General features: G+C 43.3%; 1 protein-coding gene across 11 annotated transcripts in view; it reads right to left on the minus strand.

Moving 5' to 3' along the window:
• Nucleotides 1–25,536, minus strand: part of TNIK (TRAF2 and NCK interacting kinase) — a 352,035-nt gene that overhangs the window by 275,176 nt on the left and 51,323 nt on the right. For all 11 annotated transcript variants that reach the window (XM_075937944.1, XM_075937946.1, XM_075937945.1 and 8 more), the window contains exon 2: nucleotides 10,840–10,905. In XM_075937944.1, coding sequence (XP_075794059.1) covers nucleotides 10,840–10,905 — 66 coding nt within the window. The remainder of the gene's footprint in view (nucleotides 1–10,839; nucleotides 10,906–25,536) is intronic.

Raw genomic sequence — 25,536 nt, forward strand, 5'->3', positions numbered from 1 at the left:
TAAAATGTTTTGTTTAGTTTTTTTCCCCCACTTTCCTCTTTGCCCCCTGTGAGGCATTGCACCACCACTGATTATTACAGCAAAAAGAGAAGGGAATACAAGACAAAAAGGTGAAAAGGGAAGGAGACTCTCCTCACATTTGAAGAAAGGCAGTTGGGGAAGATTTTCTAGTGCAACTAGTCAATTCAACTGAAATCAGCAGTTTAGGCCATCTGCCCTGTGCAGGAGGTGCCCAGTATTTCACAGGTCTGGGCCCTAAGGCAGGAAACTAGAAATCATCCTCTGATCTGAGATTTAAGCTTTGAAGGGAGTGTCAAAAATCAGACACATGAGAGATTCCATAAACACTTTTATTTTCTCCACACAAACTCTTTGCTTTCTTTTCTTAGGAGGAACCACTCTTAACATTTACTCTATTACAGGCATTCCATTCAACAAAACACTTCTCAAAAGTGTTGGGGTGAGCCCAGTGTAGGTAGGAGCCTGAGGAATGGTAGAGTTAGTTAGTAGTTTTCTTTTTTAACAATGCAACCCTGAAAAGCGATTTTAAAATATGATTCGTTTGGTGGTTAGAGATGTCCTCCTAAATATGCTTTCGGCTGTTTGGCAGTTAGCTGCTTAGCTCGGTTTGCTGAGGCATAATCAAGCTTTAGTTTTGCTTCACTGTGCATCCAACAATCCAAAATGAGAACCTCCCACCAACAGAGCAAACAGACTTTGCACTTACATGGCACCTTCTCCAAACACTTTTCAGTAAGCACAGCCATTCTCATTTTACAGATGGGTAGTTGGACCCAGAGGTTAACTGACTGCAAGCCTCAGGCAAATGTGGTACTTCTCCCCTCCCCTCCCACATGCACAGCCTCACTGTCTTGACTGGAGCTGCCTCCCAAACATAGCAGTCAAATTATATCTACATCAAGTTCCCACATTAGCACCAATAGAAATAGACATCTCCTGATCCACCATTCCTTTACTCCAGCCACTAGAATGCAAAATTCTGCCTCCAATATTCTGTAGCATATTTTACCCTTCGCACAGCACCTGGTAATCTCAACGGGTGTTTCAAACACACTGCAGAATTACAGCCAAATCTTATTCTCTTGTAAATACTGAATCCAGTGGCAGAATTTGGCCCCAAGCATGAAATATGATCTCATGGGATCAAACAGAAAAGTAAGTCAATTCACAGCCCCTTTGGATTACCAAATGCATTGCAGACTGGGTGTCAGATGATCATGAGCAAGCACAAGCACATCATGATGGCAAGCACTTACTCACAGGAGCAAACTCCTGGGGCTGTTCATACAAGTGTTCAATAGTGTGGACCAGTGCTCCATCCTCTGACCCACAGCTAGGGGAAATAATGATTTTAACAAGGCCAACTATCTTTGCTAATTGAAAGGTTCCCTTCAAACAAGTTTTCTTTGAATGTTTATTTTAAAATCATTTTCTGTTTATGTCATAAAGCCACAGAACTGTAAGGCACAGGTAGCATGGATTTATACATCAGGCAAATGGGGTGGACTGGAGCAAAACCAAAGAGATCCTATTCCAGCAAGTAAATGAGTGAACAAGAGAGTGAGTGCTACCATGAGATGGCTTTGTGGGTCCAGTATAAAGGCTCTGGGCTTGTCTACACTGAAATCACTGCAGCAGTGCCACTATAGTGTCTCTGCTAAAGTGCTACATAGAGATGAAAGTAAGCAGGTGTCCCCTGGTGCACAGCTCTGAAAAGAGCTGGATGAGCTGTGGCAAAAGGCAGCAGGGAGCCATTTAAAGAGCTAGCAGGGACCTGGGTTCCAATAAGACAGTATCTGCAAGAAATTTCAAGTTACTTTCACCTCTGACACTACCAATCCTGACAGGATGACTTCTCCCATTAGAACAGGTAAGCCAACTTCCCAAGAGGCAATACACCTCACTCAACAGAAGAATTCTCTCATCGAATTATCACTGTCTACACCAGGAATAGTAATAGAGATGTAGCCGTGTTAGTCTGGTCTTGCTGAAACAAAAGACAGGGCTATGCAGCACTTTAAAGACTAACAAGATGGTTTATTAGATGATGAGCTTTCGTGGGCCAGACCATATATGGTATTGGCATGACCATATATACCAAAGGCAGGGCTTGCCGAACCGCGGGGAGCCCCGCTCGCCAGCCGCACTGTCCGGCGATCTGCGCATGCGCAAACCATTCTGCGCATGCGCAGATCACCGGAACCCGGCTCTTCCGGGTTACAATCTACTCGCCACGGGCGAGTAGATTGTATAATTTGTCGAGCCCTGACCAAAGGGATACAATCAAAAAAAGTGAACACATATAAAATTGACAAATCAGATTTTAGGACAGAGGAGGGTGAAGGGGGTGGGTAGTGTCTATGAGATAATGATATTAGGGGTGATAATTGGGGAAGCTATCTTTGTAATGGGTAAGGTAGTTAGCATCTCTGTTAAGGCCCATTCGTAAAGTGTCAAATTTAAGCATGAATGACAGTTCTGAGGTTTCCCTTTGTAGTCTTGGTGTTAAAGTCTCTTTGAAGCAGATACATGTAGTTAGGACATTGAGACAATGCCCAGTCTGGTTGAAATGACAAGACACTGTTTTTTCTTTGTGAAACTGTCTGGTATCTGATTTGTGTGCATTGATTCTTTGGCGAAGTGTCTGAGAAGTTTGTCCAATATACACAGCAGACAGACACTGTTGGAACATGATGGCACAAATTATATTTCTGGATGAGCAGAAGTACATATTCTTGATCTTGTAACTGACGTGGTTAGATCCAATGATGGTGTCAGCAGAGTAAATATGTGGACAAAGCTGGCAATGGGGTTTGTTGCAAGGGAAAGTTCCAGGGTTGGTATTGGTGTGGTATGTTCTGTGGTTGTTGGTAAGAATCATCCTGAGGTTAGGTGGTTGTCTATAGGAGATTATGGGTCTGTCTCCCAGAGCCTCTCTGAGTGTAGTGTCCTGTTCCAGTATAGGTTGTAGTTTATTGATAATGTGTTGGACGGGTTTAAGTTGGGGGCTATAGTGATACAAGTGGTGTTCTATTGTTGGTTTTCTTGGGTCTCTCTTGAAGTAGATGGTTTCTGGGTATTCGTCTGGCTCTTTCAATTTGTTTTTTTATTTCCCCAGGTGGGTAATTGAGGTTTACAAATGCTTGGTAGAGATCTTGAAGTTTCTGGTCTCTGTCAGTGGGATTAGAGCAGATCCGGTTGTATCTAAGGGCCTGGCTATAGACGATGAATCATATGGTGTGTTCTGGATGGGAGCTGAAGACATGTAGGTAACTGTAGGAGTCAGTGGATTTTCTGTAGAGAGTGGTATCTAATTTACCATTGGTGATTTGTACTTTTTTTGATTGTAACCCTTGGTATATATCAGCGTTTCCCAAACTATGGGCCGTGGCCCAGTACTGGGCCGCAGGAAAAAAATACTGGGCCTCAGCGTGGCTGCCGGAAGGGGAGCAGGGCAGGCTGGGAGGAGGTGTGGGGGGAAGGGGAACTGGCCGCTGGGAAGCAGGGTTGGGGGCAGCGAGGCTGTCCAGCGGAGATCGGGGGGGGGTGTGGCCAGCGGAAGCAGGGCTGGCCGGGGGGTGGGGGAGCTGGCCAGGGGAGATCAGGAGGAGAAGCAGGGGAAAATCGGCCATCTGGGAGGTGGTCGAGGGGAGCAGGGCTGGCCGGGGGAGGTCGGTGCGGGGCAGGGGAGAACCGGCGGCCAGAAGCAGGGCTATATGGGGGCAGCAGGGCTAGAAGGGGGAGATTAGGAGGAGAAGGGGGGGAAGCAAATCAGCTGGTGGGAAGCAGGACTGACCCAGGCACACGAGTGAGTCCAGCCCCAGGGATTCAATTTTGCCCCCCCCCCAATACCCTGCCTCGAGTAGTTGCGAACTGCCTAGCTGGTAGACACACTCACACAGCGTGAGCACATCTACCAGCCATGCAGTTCGCAGCTACAGACTGATACACCTAATAATAATAAAACTTGCCTAATTAGAAAATACCAGACATTTTATATTTCCGGTATTTTCTAAATTTGTTTCCTGGACAGAACCCTCAAATACCGGACTGTCCGGTACAAAATCTGGCCCAGGCTGGGCAGAGGATGCAGCCGGGTGGAACACTGAAAATTTATTCATTTTTAATTCTTTTTTTTATATGTGTTTATATTTTTGGGTTGCAAAAAACACTACTGAAATAAAACTGGGTTCCAACTAAAGTAAAAAGTTTAGTCTAGCCAGCTTTCTATCCATCTTACAGTCCATTTATCCAATCCATATTCCCTTAACTTGCTAGCAAGAATATTGTGGGTGACCGTATCAAAAGCTTTGCTAAAGATGGCACTGGGGGCTTTGGGAGGACTGGAAAACTTATTTGAATATTCATCATTTGCTTAATGAATATGCAAATATGCAAATGAATGTTACAGGTCCTCCAAAAGCTTGTGAATGGATTTACTGGTCCCCGTGTCAAAAAGTTTGGGAACCCGTGGTATATATGGTCATGCCAATTTTCTTCCACAATTTGATCTGAGGAAGTGGGTCTGGCCCACGAAAGTTCATCACCTAATAAACCATCTTGTTAGTCTTTAAAGTGCTGCATAGTCCTGTCTTGTGTCTACACCAGGGATTAGGTTGGTTTAGCAGTGTCATTGAAGGTACAGATTTTTCACACCCCTCAGCAATGCTGGTATACCAAGCAAATTTCCCAGCCTAGACCAGGCCTTACAGCCACAAACTATATGGGGGACAAGATTTTAGAGGTATAGCGGTAATATAATTTCTGTTTTGGATATAAAAAAGAAGTGTTCAGATTCACAGAAGCATTGGCATATATGAAAATCTATTTTGCTCAACTAGCAGTATAATCTGTATTAGTGAGTCCACTTAGACACATGAAATTAGTATTTCGAGTTCAGGCCAGCTAGTTTTACAAAATGGAAAGAATCAAAATCCTCCATATGCTCACCCATAATTATCTGCATGGAACACAAATTCACTAGCATGGGCCAAACACTGCTATTCCAAGTTTAGACTGCTGTGACAGGGCTGAATTCAGGGAATCAATGGGAGTTAATCCAAACTACCTAAATTCAGTGGAATTCAGTTATTTCATGGATTCCTAGGATAGAATGGTGAAGATGATAATCTTCTAGTCTTATAGAATCAGAGAATCATAGAGCTGGAAGAGACCTTAGAAGGCCATCAAGTCCAGCACCCCTGCCCAAGGCAGCATCAATCCCAATTAAATCAACCCAGCCTTTTTCCAATCATCCGGGATCTCTCCTGATCTCCACGACTTTTCAAAGATAATGGCCAAAGGCTCCTCAATGACATTTTCCAACTCTCTCAGCACCCTCGGATGTATTAAGTCCGGACCCATGGATTTATGTACTTTTAGCTTTTCTAAATAGCTCCTAACTTATTCTTTCCCCACCAAGGGCTGTCCATCTTCGCCCCATATTGCATCACTTAGCGCATTAGTCTGGGAGCTGACCTTGTCCGTGAAGACAGAGGAAAAGAAAGCATTAAGTACTTCAGCTTTCCCCACATCATCTGTCACCAAGTTACCGCCTTCATCTAGCAGGGGTTCCACTCCCCCTCTGATCACCTTCTTCTTGCTAACATGCCTGTAGAAACCTTTCTTGTTATCCTTCACATACCTTACGAGTCCCAATTCCAATTGCGCTTTCGCCTTCCTGATAACTCCCCTGCATTCTCGAGCTATACATTTATATGCCTCACTAGTCATCTGTCCAAGTTTCCACTTTTTGTAAGCTCCCTTTTTGTGGTTAAGTTCACCAAGGATTTCCCTGGTAAGCCAATCCAGTCTCCTATCATATTTGCTTCTCTTGCTACGCATTGAAATGGTTTCTTTCTGTGCCTTCAATAAGGCTTCTTTAAAATATTGCCAGCTGTCCCGGGATCCTTTCCCCTTCATGTTAGTATCCCAGGGGATTCTGCCCATCAGGTCTCTGAGGGAGTCAAAGTCTGCTTTTCTGAAGTCCAAGGTGTGTATTTTACTACTCTATTTTCTTCCTTTGGTCAGGATCCTAAAATCTACCATCTCATGATCACTGAGATCCCAGATTGTCACCCACCTCTACTTCCCCTATTAGCTCCTCCCTGTTTGTGAGCAGCAGGTCAAGCTGTGCACAGCCTCTTGCATAACAGAACTTTCCAAAAATAATTCCTTTTGGACCCTAGCATATGATTCTTTTTTAAAAAGAAGATTACCTTGAGAGTGATTACATGGGTTCTGCTATTCATTACACCAAATTGGGCAAATTATTCTTTCATAGTGGCATCTCCAGAAAATAATTTAGAGGGAGCAAAAAGATCAAAATATCTTTGGAGATCTTTGAATGATCTGTTTTTATTTGTCAGGCTGCAAAAAAAACCCAAACCCATATAGCATTTTGCCAGGGAAATTTTGATGGAAGAACCATCAAGGTCTTATTTTTTCCCAATGGTTTAGAATGACACCATGAACAATTATGCTTCATATTAGCAGTTACACTGGTTCACATCACTTAAATGTTGTTTTGAGGCTCAAGTGTAATTCACTGTTAGGAGAATTTTCCAAGGATTGTGGTGGACTCTCCATTACTGGCAATTTAAGAAAAATAGTCTTGAGCTTTAAAAAATATATATATATATATATATATATATATATATATATATATATATATATATATATATATATATATATATATGTGTGTGTATATATTTATGCTCTAGTTCAAAAGAAAAATTTTGCAGGAGTTCTATGGCCTGTGTGATACAGAAGGGCAGAGTAGATCACAGTGGTCTTGTCTTTCCTTTAAATGTTTGAACCCAAAGCCAAAAGAAAGCATTAGTCTAAACTAAATGGATGATCAAGCCACAGAGTTCATAAATGGATGCCAATTTCTCTCTAGCACATGGGTATTTAGGCTTGTAGTTTTAGAATTAGTATAATATTCTCTTAAAAAACCATCACTTTGTTTGGCAACAAACCATGTGAAATATTTTGTGCAGAAGTGAAAAAGGGCTACACACTGAAATGTTCTTACTTCCCAGAAAACTGTGAATAATGTTCAAGTTTTCTGCTTCAGATAACTGGACTCTTTTAAAAAAACCAAATATTTTGACAGGAAACATAACGGAACTGTATACAGATGAGTGTAAAGTATGTGTAGTTTCTCTGCTTTTCCATTGAAGCATTAAGCTTTTAAAAGGATGTTATAGTCACATATTTTCCACTGATTGTTAGAAATATGCACGTTAAAATTAGGTCAAACGCTACACTTATTTTACCAGCTGAGAAAAACAGTTTCAACATCAAACTAATGCTCTTGGCCTTGATGATTCCGGAAGAACAATGGAAATAAAAACAGCATATCATCATCAACTTAATGTATTACCATTAAAAAAAGTACCAAAGAGGAAGAGTCACCAGAATATAGCCTTGGTAAGGTTTGTATTTATTTCAGCTTAGAAATTTACACATTTTTAACTCCAAAAGTTTCAGTTCATATTTGGTTCATTGAAATTCTACCATCAGACTAAAGGAATTAGCACACAGCAATGAGATGATGTGGAAGCCAGAATTCAGAACAAGTATTTCCTGACAGCTTTTTAAACTTTTCCTCCCTTTCTCTCTTGATTTGGGGGAAGCCTGGTGTATGGTAGCGCATGACAATAAGTACCATGTTTTCCAAGTGATTGATTGGGAGTGTGCAAAAAAATATATATTTGCACAATCAAAAGGAATTTGTACATACAGATTCACTAATTTTGTTCACAATTATCCAAGCTGCATGTGAAAATATAGATTGTGTATAAATCAGGTATGTACACTTAGAGGCCCTTTAATAAGTTGATCCAGAGGGACAATTATCATAGGGTAGAACCAGAATTGTTAGCATAGTCGCGAGTAGAATTTGAAAACAGCTTTCAGTACCTTTTAACTCTTCATTGTTATACTATGCAGTAAATATATTTGAGACCAAGCTTAAAAAAACAACACACAAACAAGCTGAGATCCAAATACTGAATTCTGGGGATTTGACTGATATAATTTCTATAATGAGCATTTACTGCAGTGGTTCTCAACTCATTTCAGTCCATGGACCACCAGGCCAATCAAAAAATTTTCGTGGACCACCTCCTTTTTGAGACATGGTAAAAAAGAGCAGACAACGAACATTTTGGTTTGAAATTTATTTCGTACTAACAGATTTTTGGATTCTCTTCTCACTGACAAGCTTTTCAATGTTTGGAGTGTACTTGGTAACGCACAACAAATATCGCTTTCCACTGCAAACTGATTCCTCTGCTTGGACTTAACATGCAACAAACACAAAAATCCAGTCACACACATAAAAGTTGATGCAAATGGCAAAAGAAATCTGACTGCGTGTGCGGACAGATTTGGGTAACTTCCGGTCACGCTGGCCCAAAATTTCTCTATGGTAGACTGCTGGTACACATTTTGAGCCGCAAAATCATTTTTCAGATCCAAGAACTCCTCCTGCAGATCCTCTGGAATACTATTAACATCTGTTGTAAATGGATTCCTGATGAAAGATAATCCATCCCTTGTCCTGTCCACCTCCAGAAAAGTATCGTTGCAATTCGTCTCGTAGCTTCCGTAAATGATTGAGAATTTGCATCTGAATGGCTTCTTTTTCCCCCGAGCATTGCATCCACATATTGAAATTGAACCAAATTATTGCCTTCGACTCTTACGATCCAGAGTTCCAACTTGTCAAGAAAAGCCTTTATGATGCTTTGGTGAGAGAACAGATTTGCGCCTTTCCCTTGCAGCTGAAGATTCACTTTGTTCAAGATTCCAAAAATATCAACAAGATATGCAAGTTCTAAATTTGATTGCATCAGCACATTTTGGAATGCCTCTTTCCCTTGAGCCTGGAGAAATAAATCCAACTCCTCTCTCAACTGAAAAACTCTGTTGAGTACATTCCCTACTGACAACCACCATACAGAAGTAGAGAGCAGCAACACATCAAAGTCGGAACCCATGTCCAGGCAAAATCTTTTGAACAGCATAGTGTTCAGAGCTGATGATTTGACGTGATTCACCACTTTCACCAACCCTTTGAAAACAGCGTTCAGTTGATCAGGCAATGTTTTTGATGCCAAAGCTTCTCTATGAATGAAGCAATGAATTCCGGTTACCATTGGAGCGTACTGTTTCACCAGCCTTTGGAAGCCCGATCTTAAGCCCAGCATGGCAGGTGCAACCATCAGTGGTGACACCCACAAGATTTACCCAATCCAGACCATATACTTTAAAGAAATTGTTAACAATTTCCATCACATCCTGAGCCTTTGTGGTGGTATCAAGAGTCTTACAAAAAAAGAAACTCGTCTTTGAAATCTCCCTCAACCATGTATCGTGCGAACGCCAATAGCTGAGCGTACAATGCGATGTCGATCGATTCATCCAATTGTATGGCAAACAACGGAGACTTCTTTATTTCATCCACAACTTGTTCACTGATGTTCTGTGATATCATATTTATCCGTCTCGATACTGTGTCGTTAGAGACAGATATATCATTCAGCTTCCTTGCTGCTTCCTTGCCAAGAACAAGCCGCACCATCTCTTTTGCACAGGGGAGCACAAGTTGCTCTACAATGGTATGAGGCTTCTTGGCCTGTGCAGCTTTATATGCAACAATGTAGGAAGCGCGCACTGCATTGCTTGTCTTATTGTAGAATGCACTTGTTGTGTCGAGGCGCTGCTGTTTCAGACCTGATAACTACCGCTCAAAATAATCTTTATCCTTTTGCAACAAGTTGGGGTGACACTTTTTGAGATGGAGTTTCAGCTTAGCTGGCTTCATTGAGTCATTCCCCAAGACTTTGAAACAAATAACGTATTGTGGCAAATCCACACCTTCTTTTTCTTGAAAAGTGAAGCTGAATTTGATGTAGTCCTCTGAATACTTGCGCTTGACATTTCTTCCTGTCATTGCCATTATAAACAAACTACATCACACCTGTAAAACAGCACATGTAGCACAGGACGAACGAGAGAGCAACCGCTCAGCACAACGGCAGCAGCTACAGTGACTCTCAGAGCCTCAGATGGAAGTTACTGGCAACACAACACGGTTGCGTCCCAGGTAACACTATGGATGATGCGCCGCGTGCTTGTGAACACGGCATAAAACAGCCTAATGGCGGCGCCTGCTCACGCCATGTGACTTTGGACAATGTTCCTGTGGACCACCGAAAAAGTCACCATGGACCACCAGTTGAGAACCACAGCTCTACAGGAACTGAATACAGATTCCAAGGAAATAGCAAAAGTTTATAGGGTTTTGAATGAGAACCATTTCCAATATTAAAGCAAGCTTCCAGACTTTCTTGCAGTGGCCCTTTGCTAAGCAGAGATTGGCAGAATGAGGCAGTACACTGGTTCTGCAATGTGAATGGAAGACTAGATTAACACCAAACTAATTTCATTTATCAACCTGTCTACTTCTGAATTCAGCTCTCTAGACATAACTACTGCACCATCTAGATTGCTGTTGGCTGAAGACATTCAGGAAAGGCTGAAAATAAAAGAAATGTAATACTAATAATTAAAAAACAGTTTCCAAGAACAATTTCAGAATTAGGAACTTCATTGTAATGGATGTAAAATTCTCTGTGTTCACCAATACAGTTATTGAAAACACTGAAATTCACAAAGAAGGTTTCTAGTTTCTGATCAGCTCTTATACTGGTCTAGTGAATGTACACAAGTACAGCTCATTCTAATATGTAAACTCATGTACAGTATAAGGAAATCAATCACTTCAGACACAGTCAGAGATCTTACCTTATAGACTTGTCCATATGTTCCATTGCCAACAAGTTCCACCAGTTCAAAGATACCTGCAGGATCCTAAAGCAAACAAACAGAATTTTTTTAAACGTTTAATGAACATTTGCAAATTAACTCAAAGCAAACATTTGGCTGGAATGAAATCAGCATTTCATTGACTACTGTTTAAGAATGCCATTAATCTGTCCATGTATTAGCAGCATTAAGTTAATTTTGAATGGAAAGGTTAGTGATTCATTAGTTCCAAAGGGTATATCTACACCACGCAGTTTTTAGTGACAAAGCTGTGTCAACATAGTCTTGTCACTACAAGTCAGCATGTGTGAACGCTGTTTGTAATCACTTTTGTTGACAAAATATTTCCACCTCCAACAAAGAGGTTTCACTTTGTCAACATCAGAGGGCTCCTGCTGACAAAGCAGTGTTCATACTTTCACTTGCTGCACCCAAACTTTGTGGTTCATAGGGGAAGGGCGGATAGCGCCCATAAAGGACAAAAGTTTTGTCGATCATGTGTAAGTGTAGACACATCCTAAGAGTCTGATCCAGTGAACAATTGCCAGCTAGAACAATCTTACTTACCAGTTAGCGGGCAGGCGCTACTAATGAGAATAGGCACTATGCCTTCAGTAAGCATTTGCAAGATCTGGTCTCCGAAATAGTTGTCAAGATGCTGCCTGAGTACCAGTATTGTTCATTTAATACCTACTGCAGCCTCTATACCATATTTTTATGGTCATTTATGTATGCACAGAAGCTTGAATACTCAGTGTACACTCAACATATAACCAACCATTACTTATTTTATGATCACTTAAAATAAATTAGTTCAGTTTAACAAGAAGAGAAAGAATGAGATTCTGCCTGATTAGAGAGTCTCTGAATGCATGCTAAGGGAAGGTTCAGTCACACATTTTATCTTGTTTTGATCAATGTAGGTTCATGAACCCTCCCTGCTCTCACCCACCCTGAGTGTAAAATTTAGAGTTCAAATTAACTCAACAATCTCTATGCCAAATTCTGTTGGCACCACCAAGTTTCTATATCCTATCTCCTTCAAGATCATGCAAGCTTCCCAAATTAAAATGTTTGTAAACCCCTCCCCAATATTTCTACCAACATGGCCTGTCGTTTGATTCTATAATAAAACATGAAATCAGGCTAATTTTGAGTGGTGTCTGTTTTCACAGAGAATAATTTTGCATAGTTCTATTCCTGAGGTCAGGAGCTAATGACTCGGAAGAAGCTAGTGCACTAACAGCATGAAAGAATGACCACGCCAAACTGACATTTAGGCAGTCAAGGTGCAATGACACCTATAGCAACAGGCCAGATTTTCCTCTTACACCACTATAAGGAAGAAATTATTTTGAAGTTGATAGAGATATATCAGCATAAGGGAGAGGTGAGTGGGGCCCAGTGACTTTACTGAAGTGATCAAAAGCCCAAAGGACTCACTAACTCAAAGAAATTACAGATTGAAAGAAGCAATATGGTACTTTACCATCAATCTCTTCAACTATCCTTTCAACAAAAATACTAGCTGTACAGACTTACGTTTTCCTACGTCCAGAACCTGTTCCAATTTCAAAAGTAGTCCATGGAAAAACACTGGCAGTAGCCTCAGGCCCACAAAGAGCAAAATGTGGACTTTCCAGCTATATTACTTTTATTTTCGCAGAATTTAAAAAAGAGAAAGGGCCAATATCTCCATGAGAGAGAGAGCAGGTTTCTCATGGTAGATCCTCCTTCTTGATTTCCTACACAGGGCACAGATTGCTTACATCTGAACAGGGCCATCCCTATCAATATGCAAGTATGCAGCTATATAGAGCACCACAAAATTTGGAGCACTAAACTGTCCCAAATCAGTTCCCTGGGCAGCTGCGTGCTACCTATGCAGTGGCAGTGGCTGCAGAGACCAGCCCCATACCCCAGTTGGCCCCCTGCCCTCGCGGGCTGTGCTCCCACTTGGGGATGTTAATGGTTAACCAGTAAGACTCACCCATTAACTGGTGGGGACTGGAGCAGCCACCCCTACCTGCCACAGGCAGAGAGCTGTTCCTCCTGTAGGCAGGGGGCACTCCAGCCCAGCCAGTGCAGCAGGGCCCCTGCTCACACCCGTTTAATCGATTAAGCAGTTAAACTTAACGGTTGAACTTAACTAATTAAACAGGATTTTACATCCCTACTCTCGTTGCTCATTGCCTTAAGAAGAAATTGCCACTTGTCTCCACTGGCTGCATGATCACCCCCTGCTCCTTCCTCCAGCTCACACCACTCGCATCTCCCAACTGCTCCCTTGTCAGGTCAGCCCCCCTGCCCTGTTTCTGCTCCCTTGCAGCTCTGGAACCCTTGAGCACAACCTCCGCACTCCCCAGGAGCTACCATCTCCCCCCACCTGCTCCTGTGCAGACCGGTGCAGGTGCTCTGGCTGCTTAAGGCACCTGAATTGGTAAGGGCAGCCCTCCATCTGAAGGTGCAATCCACTGAAAACAGAACTGCAGACAAAGGCAGCTCTACCCATCTTTGGCAGCAGTCTCTTCCTCAGGCCCTGTCTTTTTTTGGCAACTGCTGAGTCTGAGGAACTAGTAATGGGTGAGCTGTTAGAAATGCTCAGATTCCTTTTTGAGTCGAAGTCTCTAATACACAGAGCTGACTGCAGAGAGAAACTGAGCAGGATCCTAATCAGTTCCCCTTTGTAACAGACTACTGAGCTTGATGAGGGAAGGAGGAAACAATCGTGTTAATATCCCCTTCTTAACAGCTCACGTATTAAGAGTTGCAGGGAGCAGCTATATGGGCTCCCTATACATAGGGAGCCCATAAATTAATATGACCCTCTTTTCAAGGAGCCCTGTATTACTCTGCCGCCAGCCCCAGAGCCGCTGCATTCTGCGGCCAGCCAGGCTCCGCTGCCCCTAGGTTCCAGATGGCTCTGCAGGGCTTCACTGTCCCCAGGGTAGCAGGGTAGCTGGACTCGTGGCTGCACTCCCTGCCACTGGCTCTCTGGTCCAGCAACAGACCACAGATGTTGCCGGACCAGAGAGTCCTAGAACAGAGAAGTTCAACCTGTAATTAATTTTATCTAAGGGATGGGGGAGTGTAGGCTGCTGGGGAGAGAGGGTTATGCGTGGCTAGGGTTGCCAGATGGTTTATCCAAAAATACCAAACCCCTCCCCCAAAAAAACTGTTGAGGGGAAAAAAAGGGGGAGACCAAAGTTGTTGAGATAAAAAAAAGGACCGCGAGAGTTATTAAGCAATAAATAAAGAAATTTAAAAAAAATAAAACAGCATTAAAACAGCATGGCCCCTTTAAGTGCGTACAGAGTCAAAATACGGATAGGGAGAGGTTAAGCACTAAGACCCAGGGAAGGCATTGCTTCCCTTTGCTTGGGGTCTTTAGGCTTTTTGCCCGCAGCCATTTTGTTTTCTTGGTCGAGCCAGAAAGCAGCTTCCCTGCGAAACCAGGTAAGCAGGGAGTCTGGGAGCTGGGCCCAGTTGCTGAGTGTGTGTAGGGTTGCCAGGTATCCAGTATTTTCGCCTCTGGGCAGGGAAAAAAAAACAGAAAATACCAGACACTTTAGGTGTCTGGTATTTTCTGAATTTTTTTTTTTTTTTAACCAGACAGGAGGCGAAAATACCAGACTATCCGGGTCAATACCGGACACCTGGCAACCCTACAGGTGATTGGAGATTAGGTATTTTGGTTTGGTGTTTTTAAAAGGGTAGGTAGAAATGGGGGATACCTGATGGGAACTTCTTTTGCACCAGTCAGAACATTTGCTGCTGGATTTTGTGTAATTTGCTGGCTAGTGCTCAAACAATTTGGCATCACTGCAAGTTAAGAATGGGAAGACATAAGTATAGAAGAGAATCTCTGTGACCGGAAAAGGAAGACTAAGTTCCAGATGCTTTCCTGGGGAGGAGGAAGAGCAATATCATTACCATGATGGAATCATGTGTGATGTAGTGGGGAGTGCTGTCCATTCGGGCATTCATTGGTCGCTATGCTTGGGCTGTGGGCGACCCCTACTGTCCTGCATCTGTAAGCACTGACCAGCAGGGGGTCACCGTGAGGGCCCTCAGGTCATGTAGACCATGGCCCAACTGGTTCTTACCTGTCCAGGGAATGGGTCTGAACAAAGGAAGTGTGTGGCTTGGAGAAGGGGCAGTCTTGGCTGGGAAAACATGAAGAGAAGAGACTAAGCTGAGTACTGAGGGTTCAGAGGCCTGTGGACCTCTACTCCAAGGGGTCTAAGGCTGCTTGGCTCTGACTCCTGTAACCACATCACGTCTGTGCTATGCTGTATCCTGGAGATGCAATAAACCCTCTCTATTCTACTGGCTGGCGGAGTCTCATCTTGCTGCAGACGGGGGTGCAGAATCGGTGGGTACCTGACTCACCACCACACCATGCATTTCAGAACCAGAACCGTGGCCTGAACAAGGTGTGTTAAATTGAATTTAATCTACTAAATCGACAAGACGATGGAATTTCCATCGGCTAGTCAATAAGCGAGGGAACTGCAGAGCTGCAGCGGGGTTAGCTCCTGGGGCCAGGAGCTAACCCCGCTGCGGCTCTGCCTTTTAAATGTATTAGGAGCCGTCTCTTGATACATTTAAAAAGCACGAACGCAGCAGGGAGGACCAGTCACGAGCCAGGGGAGCTGATTCCCAGTTTGCGCCCGGTCCCCGTTATACATCTGCCTCCCCTTCCCCCATGGAGATGGTGCTGGGAGGGAACCAGCTTCTCCAGCCCCAGCTCCTGCTCTCCCTACTCTCCCTCTCCCCCACCTACTGCCTCTCACTGACAAAGAGGGGGAAGCAACTAAGTGAATCACTAGACAACTAGTTGCTTACATCCCTAGCCTGACCCAGACATCTGCAACTACATGCCATTGCTAATGGCTCTGATCCATACCCTTTGTGAACAGATGAGAGAAAAGAGGGGAAGAAAAAAATTAATACCACCCAGGGTAATCTGCAGATGAATTGGAATCAGAAATGGAAACTACCTATTAGATCAGCTAGTTCACAGGCGGGTAATCATTTTTTTGGGGGGTGGAGGGAGAATTCATCAACTTTGGTTCATGTTCTAGGGTTGGATCCAGTCCCTCCGAAGGAGTGAGGCCTCAGATGGAAGGGGCAGTTCCCCCTAGGCATCATGTGCCCGTGGCAAAGGGATGAGACTTTGCATGCTCCCCCACCCCCACGACTATTGGGACAGCTGGTAGCTCCCTCTAGGTGCTGTGCACACCGGCAATGGAAGGGAGCAACCAGCCACTTTGCACAGTGAATGACTTCGCGCACTCCCCCGCCCCCAGGTGTTGATTGGCCTGGGGGATGGCGGAGTGACAGGGCGGGCTACAGGTTGAATCAAATGGCTTGGCGGGCTGAATGCAGCCCACGGGTTGTATCTTGCCCACCCCGAGCTAGTTCATCTCTATCAGTACGGTGCTTAGTCTAGTCTAGTTTTAAATATTCCAAGCAAAGAAGTTTCCATCATCATCTCCATCATGGAGATTATTCCTGTCCAAAGCACCCCATTCTCTGCAAGTAATCTGTAAAAATTGTTAAGTTTTTACTTTTCATAGCATTTTCTTATTCCACTTCCCCAGCCCCACTGTACACACCTCCTCAAACCACCCCTCTACCAATCCTTTGTTGTGCTCAATAACTCTTTTCGGCTGCTTCAGTCTTTTTAGACCTAAGTCTTCCCTTTAGTGCTTGCTTAGCCATGATGGCAGATACTTGATAGCCATGGTTGGGATTCTTTAGATTCCTTGTGTTTGCATATACCGTACATAAAAACCACAGTGCAACATACAACTGCTGTACCACGGACATTCCTACATTGAACATGATCAGCGGTATGCTAAGCATGTGCTTCTCTGGGGGAAGATCTGTGCTAGCTATGCCACACCCCTGTACTGTAAGAGATACAGGAGCAGGCTTCTTGATATTTCCCTTCACCAAGGCCACCAAACAGTGTGGTCAGGGATATGTCTGGTTTGGAAGAAGCAAGCAAAGAGACCCCCCCAAAGGAGTTAGAGCACAGAGGCTGGAGTGCTACTGCAATGCAAAGAGTACTGGAGGCTGAATTGAAAATAGCAGGATGTTGCAAAAAATGCACATCCTAAAGCTGACAAAGCAGTGTTCTTTATATATACTGAAATGAGACTTGGCGCCATTAGTGCACCAGATTCTTATAAACAGAAGAAAAAGAGCAGAAAAATAGATGGCAGCTACTGTTTATTTTCAAGTTCTGCTTCCTAGAGTTATTTTGCTCAGCGCTCTCACTGAAACCACCTTGGAAAAGGTTTTCCATGTGCTATGGCTAAATATTCATTGCAAAGTTAGAAGATAAGGGTGCTTTTGTAACCCACACAACTCCTGGATGTGGTATACTGTCCAACCTAGTGGCACTGAAACTACTTAAAAAGAGAACAAATGAGAGCCAGCTGGCTTTTAGCTCATGTAAAAGAGGCTCCTGTTCTAAGCTTCTGAGGTCCCAGGTTTGATTCCACCTGTTGGCATTACACTTGCACAATGGTAAAACATTGATAGAAGTCTGAAGTAGAAAGACCCAATGAGACAGCTGCTCACGTCCAGATCAAAACTGGTTGTTCCCAACACCACATTTTCAGGGACTTTATGTAGTCCCTCTACCCCACCCGCTTCCATTGCATGTAATGATATCCACATTTTGCCCAACTGAGGACTTGCTAACAGCCTGAAGGCCATATTTAATTTGCATAATATGCAAGGCTACCAAGGTATGCTCAACTCCAGAAGATGTATATGCAAATTAGCTAATTTGCATGCAACCATCAGCTGAAGGTCAATGTGTCCTCTCCCAAGCAGTGGTGGAGTAGAGTATGGAACAGCACAAAACTTGACAGTGATGCTATAGCATCTGGCAAGGTGTCAGTGGACAGCAGGGCATGATAGTTGGGTGGGTATCTTTTGGGAGGGCTGACTGTGGATACAAGAAGCTGGAGGCTCAGCAGAGAGTGCCTGTGGCCAATATTGAGCCCCACTGTTATGGTGCCAGTTGCTCCTTCCTTACTGAGAGCCAGTGACTTGAGCAGTGAGGGAAGGCTGAGTGGCTGCCTAGCTTCCTGCAAAGCTAGCTTCATAGTGGCCCACGGTGAATAGGATAAGCAGCAGAAAAGCCTCATCCCTGCAGCCCACAGGGTTACAGACAGTCTGTCAGCTGTACAAATGTCTCACAAAATTCAGGGCACCTAGCAGCCCTCACTGCAGAGTAGATTAGAAAAGAACCCTAGTTTTTTTCCCTTTAGCCTTTAGGGGGTCACATGACCCAACATGCACTGTTCCATCTCGATCTAGGCATCTCCCTGGTGCTTGGAGCAAGACAACCCATAGGCTGCACACTGTGGGCTGCACCTTTGTACTAAAGATACGGCACAGGCTTGGCCAGAGTGCTCTTGTCAGCCATGTCTGGCTACCCAGTGCACCTATGAGGCTGAAAGCTATTTTGTCTCCTGGTTCTCACACCCATAACCGACTAGGCATCTCTCTTGACTGCTGGTCCATATAGCTACAAGTTCAGTGTAGCCATGACTGGGATGGTAGTTATTCACAAAATTAAAACAGACATTGGTCCCTATGCAGGCTAAGGTTATGCCATTCCTTGGCCCTGCTCTTCCCTACGCAGCCTGCAAAGTGGCAGGAAGGAACAATGATTTTTTTGAATTGCATTTTGAAGAGACTTTTCATTATGTGTATGCGGAGAAGTAACATGTCATTAGCCTGCAATAAGATAAACACCGGGGGGGGGGGGGGGGGAGGAAGAGGAGAAAGGAAGTTCCTTTCTGTCCACAAAGCCTGTAACTACTCATCTCTTACAAGGTGAAGGGCTTTTGCACCTTAATAGCTGGTGTGGGATACTCTGGCTGTCCAATATTAGGCAAAACATTGTTACCCTTTCCTTCCTAGGACTTTGATGCAAATTGCTCATCACTGCAAGCCTTGACCAATAGGGCAGAAATGCTGCAGGAGTATAGTAAAGACCAACAGCAGCTCAGGAAAGAAGAACCAATGTCAAAGAATCAAATATGGATAAATTAAAATAGGGACCTTTAAAATTATTGAGGGGAAGGGGAACCAGACTGGAAAACCAGTCCAGGAGACACAAATCATAATCTCAGACTAAACAGTGTTTCACAGACAATGGAACTTGCACTCTGCTACATACAGTGATGTACTATATTCCATTTGGCAATTCATTGATCTTCCCTTCTCCACCAAAAATCTCATTACAGGCAAGAGTTCCAAGGCTCATTTTTTCCTTCTTGTTAATACCTATTTTCTCCTCTTCCCCCCGCCTCCTTGCCTTGCTTGAGAATGCAACAACAACGGAGATGGCAGAAATTACACAATTAACATCTTAAATCTGCTGAGTCCTTGCAATTCCTTTGACAGTGCATATTTCTGCCTGTTGGAGCTTTCACTATCAGGAAAAGCTCTTGTTAAGGCTGCAACTCAGTGGTGAATACACCCTCCCATTTGCACATGTTCCAAACTCTCCAAAAGTTCTTTAAACTTCCAGCCTTGTCCTCCACGTGCAGGTGCATGCACCATGTTAAAGTAAAATCAAATCAAGTAGGCGAACTAGGAGAAAAATAAATATTTTCAAAATTTAAAAAGTAGCAGCAAAGGGTACATTGTGCTCAAGTGTGTACTGACATAGCTCCCCGCCAGAACATGCGATCTACATTGGCAAAATATGGGAGGGAAACAGACAAAGAGAGGTGAAGTTACTTGTGCAAGGTCATACAACCAGTCACTGGCACAACGGAGAATAGATCTAAGTCAGGGCTCACACAATTCCTGTACATACCAATGTTCCATGCACAGTAGACACCACTTCTACAATAACTGAATACTGGGGCTTAGCCATGGATGGGCCTGAGTTGACCGTGGTCCATCCACTTTGTATACAACCCCCTCCCCACTCACCCCATCAATCCCCACAAACCTTCCCCCACCCCACCCCTGGGCGCTCCAGCTGGCGCAGTGGAGCAGGGCCAGGGTGCTGGAGCTTACCCCACTCTTGTCACTCTCCACCCCTCACTGTTGCCCACCCACCTGAAGTTGAGGCCCACTATGCCACTACTGCATACATAATTATAATATCCACATGAATGATACAAGATTTGTTACATTGTTGCTTTGGTTACACCATGTAAGGCACAGTTCCAATATACAGTAGGCTGAATTAGCCTCAGGTTTTGCATTTAAACATATGTTTTAAGCATTAACCAGTCCACTCCTCCTAATGACTTTGCTGTTAACTCTGCCGTGCAGTGCAAGGGGCCAGACCTGCAGAGTTACAGGAGTAATTTTACCTGAATAAACAATCCATTGGCCTCAGCAGAACAACTCAAATACAAGCATTTTCAGAACGGAGCCCATAACCAGTACAGTGCTGCCATGAGAGAGGCTCCTTGAAGACAATGAGTTATTCTGGATTTATGCCAACAAGAGAGCAAAATTTGGCCCAAGATCTCCAGCAATATGCTTAAAAGGCAGAAAGAACCACCAGCCAGTTACTAACAAGAAATTAAATATCCTATGTAATGGCACATGCCTGTATCCAGTTCTCCAAACTCAGATACAGCCAGCAGCTAATTCTATACCCCTACAGCACAGTGTTTTTCCTTTCGTGATTTACTGAGCCTCCATAGCCGTGATACTGGGGCTGTGAACAAGGCATTGCTCCAGGACTGAGATGATAGACACATTCTGGAGTTAATTAAGGAAATGTATTATGCTTTTGACACAGGGCATGATCTTGCTCTTTTTAAAATGAATGGCAAAAAACTCAGAGTTCAATAAGAACTAGCACAGGGGCTAACCCCACCACCAAAGGTGGGGGAACCTTAACCAAGAAAACAAGTTGCCATTTAGCAAAAAGTGAAAATATTTTTAAAACTCTAGTCTAATCAAAAGAATGTCAGGACTTCTGTGTGTCAGTGATAAAACAGAGTCTATCCAAACGTTAGTGACAAAAAACAAACAAATTCTTCAAAAGGCAAAAACTAATCATTAAGACACTAGGAGCAAAAAAAAAAAAAAAAAAAAAAAAAATTGCAGCAGGAAGAGTTTTGCAGTTAAAGTACCTTAGCTCTGTATAATCCAGACGCCAGCAGAATTACAGTGAGAAAGAAATCCGCTTTCACCACCTGTGACTGTACTACAAGATTTCAATAACTAAAAGACACGAAAAAACCAACTGTTTGCCAATTTGTTATTTAAATAATAACTCAAGGGTGCTTCCTGTTTACAAGGTAATAAGCATATCCTAGGCTACGTAAACTCACAGCTGAAGGCTGCAGGTGTTTATCGGTGCTAGATATGGTTATTACTGAATTAGGAGAGAGTGCCCTGAAGTCATTATTCTACTGGAACATTTTCTGCATCCTACAAATCCTGGTGCTCAGCTAACTACTGGCCACAGAACTCCCTATGTAGATGTCTGCCACAAACACGACTGCATCTAATACTGTCCCCTGCCCATCATTTTACCCCACCCTATATCCCAGCATCTTTCATTTCCTTTCAGGGGGCTCATCTCTCCCCCCCACTTCCTCCACTAGAAATGACTCCTTTACATTGTATTTCATAGAATAGGTGAGATGGGAATGAGTGAAGAGAGTGAGAGATACTGATGCAACCATTACTGGTGTGGCTGTATAGACGGGGAAGTAATAAATCAGAATGAAGAAATTTGCATAATCACTGTACAGTTATCCTTCCACTCTGAATGGGTTAATAATGGCCTCCCACTGAAGTATGGCAATAACTAGAATTGTTATGCAAATTTTATACTCCTTTGGCCAATCAGAGCAAGGAACGGCATAATTGTGAAATAGTAAACAGTTATGGGTCAGTAATGGACTAGAATCCCATGCAGATTGGCCGACATATTTCCATTGCAATAGAATCTTCTCTCCTTCACTAAGGATAACGACAGCCTGTGTTATTAACATTTCAAAATACCGTGGTTTGATGCACCTCCCTCTACAATATGTACTCCTTTTAAATGGACAGGAAATGTTTTCAGAACTAAGCATCACCAACCAGCTAGCTTAAAAAGAAATCTAGATTTTAGATCTAGCTATTTCTACTTGTCAACAGGTGGCTGTGGTTAGATTGATCATTGCAGTCAGAAGAACAGTTTTCCAAGTTTGGGAGGCACCAGAGAAAGGGCCATTTTACCACGACAGGCTCTTGTACATTAATGGTGGTAATGTCACAGTATTCAGCTAGCTCACGGAAAAGCCAGTCTTTGTAAGTGTCTCAGAATCAGTGAATGTTTCCCCTTGACACAGGAGATTATGCTGAATGCACTAGATTTCCTGAAGGAAGAAACATTGCCTAGTTCCATCCTAGAGGGGAGTCTTGTTAATTCAAGCAATCAGAAGACCTTTTCAAGAATGTGTTCTGTTTGATCATATAATATTGATGCAGAATATGGTATATCAAGAAACCATCAAGGAGTGACATTCCCAGTCACTCCACACCCTTAGCATAAGTGGGGACAGGGAGATTTCCAATTTGATGTCCTTGTACGTTAATGGTGGTAATGTCACAGTATTTCTGTATTTTTAAAATCCTTTTCTCCTTTAGCAAGTTTGAGGGCCTTCCCCACACATCCATCCCTCATACTATCAGTCCAAAGTAGATTAATATAAATTAAACAGGACTCTTCTCTTAATCACTGTAAGGCCTGTACCAGTGTGGGAGTTTTGCTCAAAATACATTTACCAGTACACTATCCAGTCAGTTAACTGTCCAAAACACCAGAGCTTCCACCGCATTTCACTGCTCAGCAGCCTACAGTGCGTCTACACAGCACAGTTATTTCGAAATAACAATGCGAGCATCTACACAGCAATTCCATTATTTCAAAATAATTTCAAAATAACGGCCGTCTTATTTCAAAATCTGTAAACCTCCTTCCATGAGGAATGAAGCTTATTCTGAAATAGTTATTTCGGAATAGCAGTAATGTGGACGCGCCACTGCTGCTATTTTGAAATAGCTCTTCCCCGGGGCCATTCAAAGTAATTACTCCCAAGTGCCTCCTGGGGCGCTAAATCGAGGTAGCACGTCCACATTAGGGGAGCCTGCCTCAAACTAATTTTGAGGCTTCCCTGTAGTGTAGATGTGCTATTTCAAAATAAGCTATTTTGTTCCATACTGATCAGATTTCATTCTTGTGCCCAGACCCCCCTTAAATAGTGTTTCAAGACCATTGGCAATGTGAGATTACTATTCACACCTTGGCTTGCTGCACACTATGCATAGACAAGAGAAAATAAAGTGTTCTGTCACAGCTGTTGGGCATGTAAACTGATTTCTCCATCTATTGCAATCATTCCACTGCAATATCTCAGGTAGTCATCTTCTGCTTTGTCACTTGCTTTCTAACTTGTCCAGATCTTCTGGTTGTTGGGAACTGCAGACAGGACCAGATCTAGGATTTTTGCCGCCCCAAGCAAAAACATTTTTGGCCGCCTCCCTCCCCCCTTTTATTGTTGGCTTATATATGTTTGCACTTTGCAATTTTTTTTTTGTTTTGACTGTTTAACATTTTTTAAAAATGAACACAGAAAATTTGTAGTTAGTGAAATAAAACAATTTCCTACTAGTGTACTCAATTAATTTAATAAAATTCACTACTCACTCTTGACCCACAGCCTGCACAGCCAGGCCAGCCATGGACAGCGCTGCACAGCACTGCACAGCGGGTAGTGGCACCTCCTGTGGCCCTTTAAAATCGGCAGGGCAGGGTCCTGCATTGCCGGGGGTGGCTGCTTACCTGTAAATGCCGCCCCTGGAAATGTGCTGCCCCAAGCACGTGCTTGATTTGCTGGTGCCTAGAGCCGGCCCTGACCGCGGCGCTAATCAGAGTTAATGCCAATATTGTGTTTTCACTGGAAAAGGAATTCAGTCTGAAGAAGGAGAAGATGGAAAGCTCCCTTCATCTGTCCTTTGTCCAGTGCTGGACCCATTCTCTGTGTTGTAACTATGACCCTTCAAAATAATAAGTTCATATCTGTACTGAAAGGAAGATAAAAGAAGATTCCTGCTCCTGGATCACTGAGGCCAAATTCTGGCTGTCCAGCATGTGCAGGTATAGAGCAGAATTTCTGCTGTCAGCATACTGAGAGTCAGAAAGGTTTCAGACCCAGTTTCTGCTTCCAAAGGTCATGCTCTGAGCCCTCCATTAGGCGATGTCATGGGAACATTAAACCATTTATATGTGGGGAACAGGAATCCAACATTGAAGTTATAAAATCAAAATCCTGCATACACACTGCTGTTGACAGACCACAGCCTGGGCAACTCCGGTTACACCAGCTGAGAATTTGGCCCAATATGTCTGCCCTGAACATCATGATGTTCCTTTGGGTGAAGTCTTCTATGAAAAAAAATAGAAACCCATTTAAAATAGTAAGTCTTAACTTTTTTAAGAACCTGACCCCTTATGCTCACAATGGGGACAAAACTGTGCTAGCTGGCACTGATGCTGGCACTAGGGATGCTAGAGGAGCTTGAAGTGGTTTCTATTAAGGGTCATGATGTTTCAAGAAAGATGTGGGGAAATTGGAGACGGTCCAGAGAGGAGCAACAAAAATGATTAAAGGTCTAGAGAACATGACCTATGAGAGAAGACAGAAAGAATTAGGCTCTCTTGAAATGTGGTGATCAGAACTGGACACAATACTCCAACCGAGACCTACTCTGACCCCTAGATTGCTTTGTGCAGTACTCTTTCTTAGACAATCACTTCCCACTCTGTATGTGTGAAGCTGATTGTGAAGTACTTTGCATTTCATTTGTCCTTATTAAACTTCATCCTATTTACCTCAGACCATTTCTCTAGTTTGTCCAGATCATTTTGAATTATGACCCTATCCTCCAAAGCACTTGCAACCCCTCCCAGCTTGGTATCATCTGCAGACTTAATAATCTTACTCTCTATGCCATCATCTAAATCACTGATGAAGATATTGAAAAGAACCAGTCCCAAAACAGACCCCTGTGAAACCCCACATTATGCCCTTCAGGCATGATTGTGAACCATTAATAACTACTCTCTGAGAAAGGTAGAAAGAAATTATCCAGACAATTATACACCCACCTTATAGTAGCCCCATGTAGGTTGTATTTCCCTAGTTTATTGATAAGAAGGTCATGCGAGACTGTATGATTCTAAGAAGTACTGCAGAAAGGGATCTAGTGGTCACAGTGGACTATGAGTCAACAGCGTGACACTGTTGCAAAAAAATCAAATATGATTCTGGGATGCATTAACAGGAGTGTTGTGGGCAAGACATGAGAAGTCATTCTTGTGCTCTACTCTGATTAGTTCTCAGTTGGAGTACCATGTCCAGTTCTTGATACCACATTTCAAGAAAGATGTAGAGAAATTGGAGGGGCATGATAGCAGTTTTCAAGTACCTAAAAAGGTGTTACAAGGAGGAGGGAGAGAAATTGTTCTCCTTGGCCTCTGATGACAGGACAAGAACAAAATAGGATCCAGCCCATGAAGCTACCAGATGTGGCCCGTGGACCTCCCTGCCAGGACACTCAGGCACACAGCTGCCACGGGTTTAAAGCACAGTCCAGTGGCTCTCTGCTCTGGAAGGA

This window comes from Pelodiscus sinensis, chromosome 10 (genome assembly GCF_049634645.1).
Source record: "Pelodiscus sinensis isolate JC-2024 chromosome 10, ASM4963464v1, whole genome shotgun sequence".
NCBI lineage: Eukaryota > Metazoa > Chordata > Testudines > Trionychidae > Pelodiscus > Pelodiscus sinensis.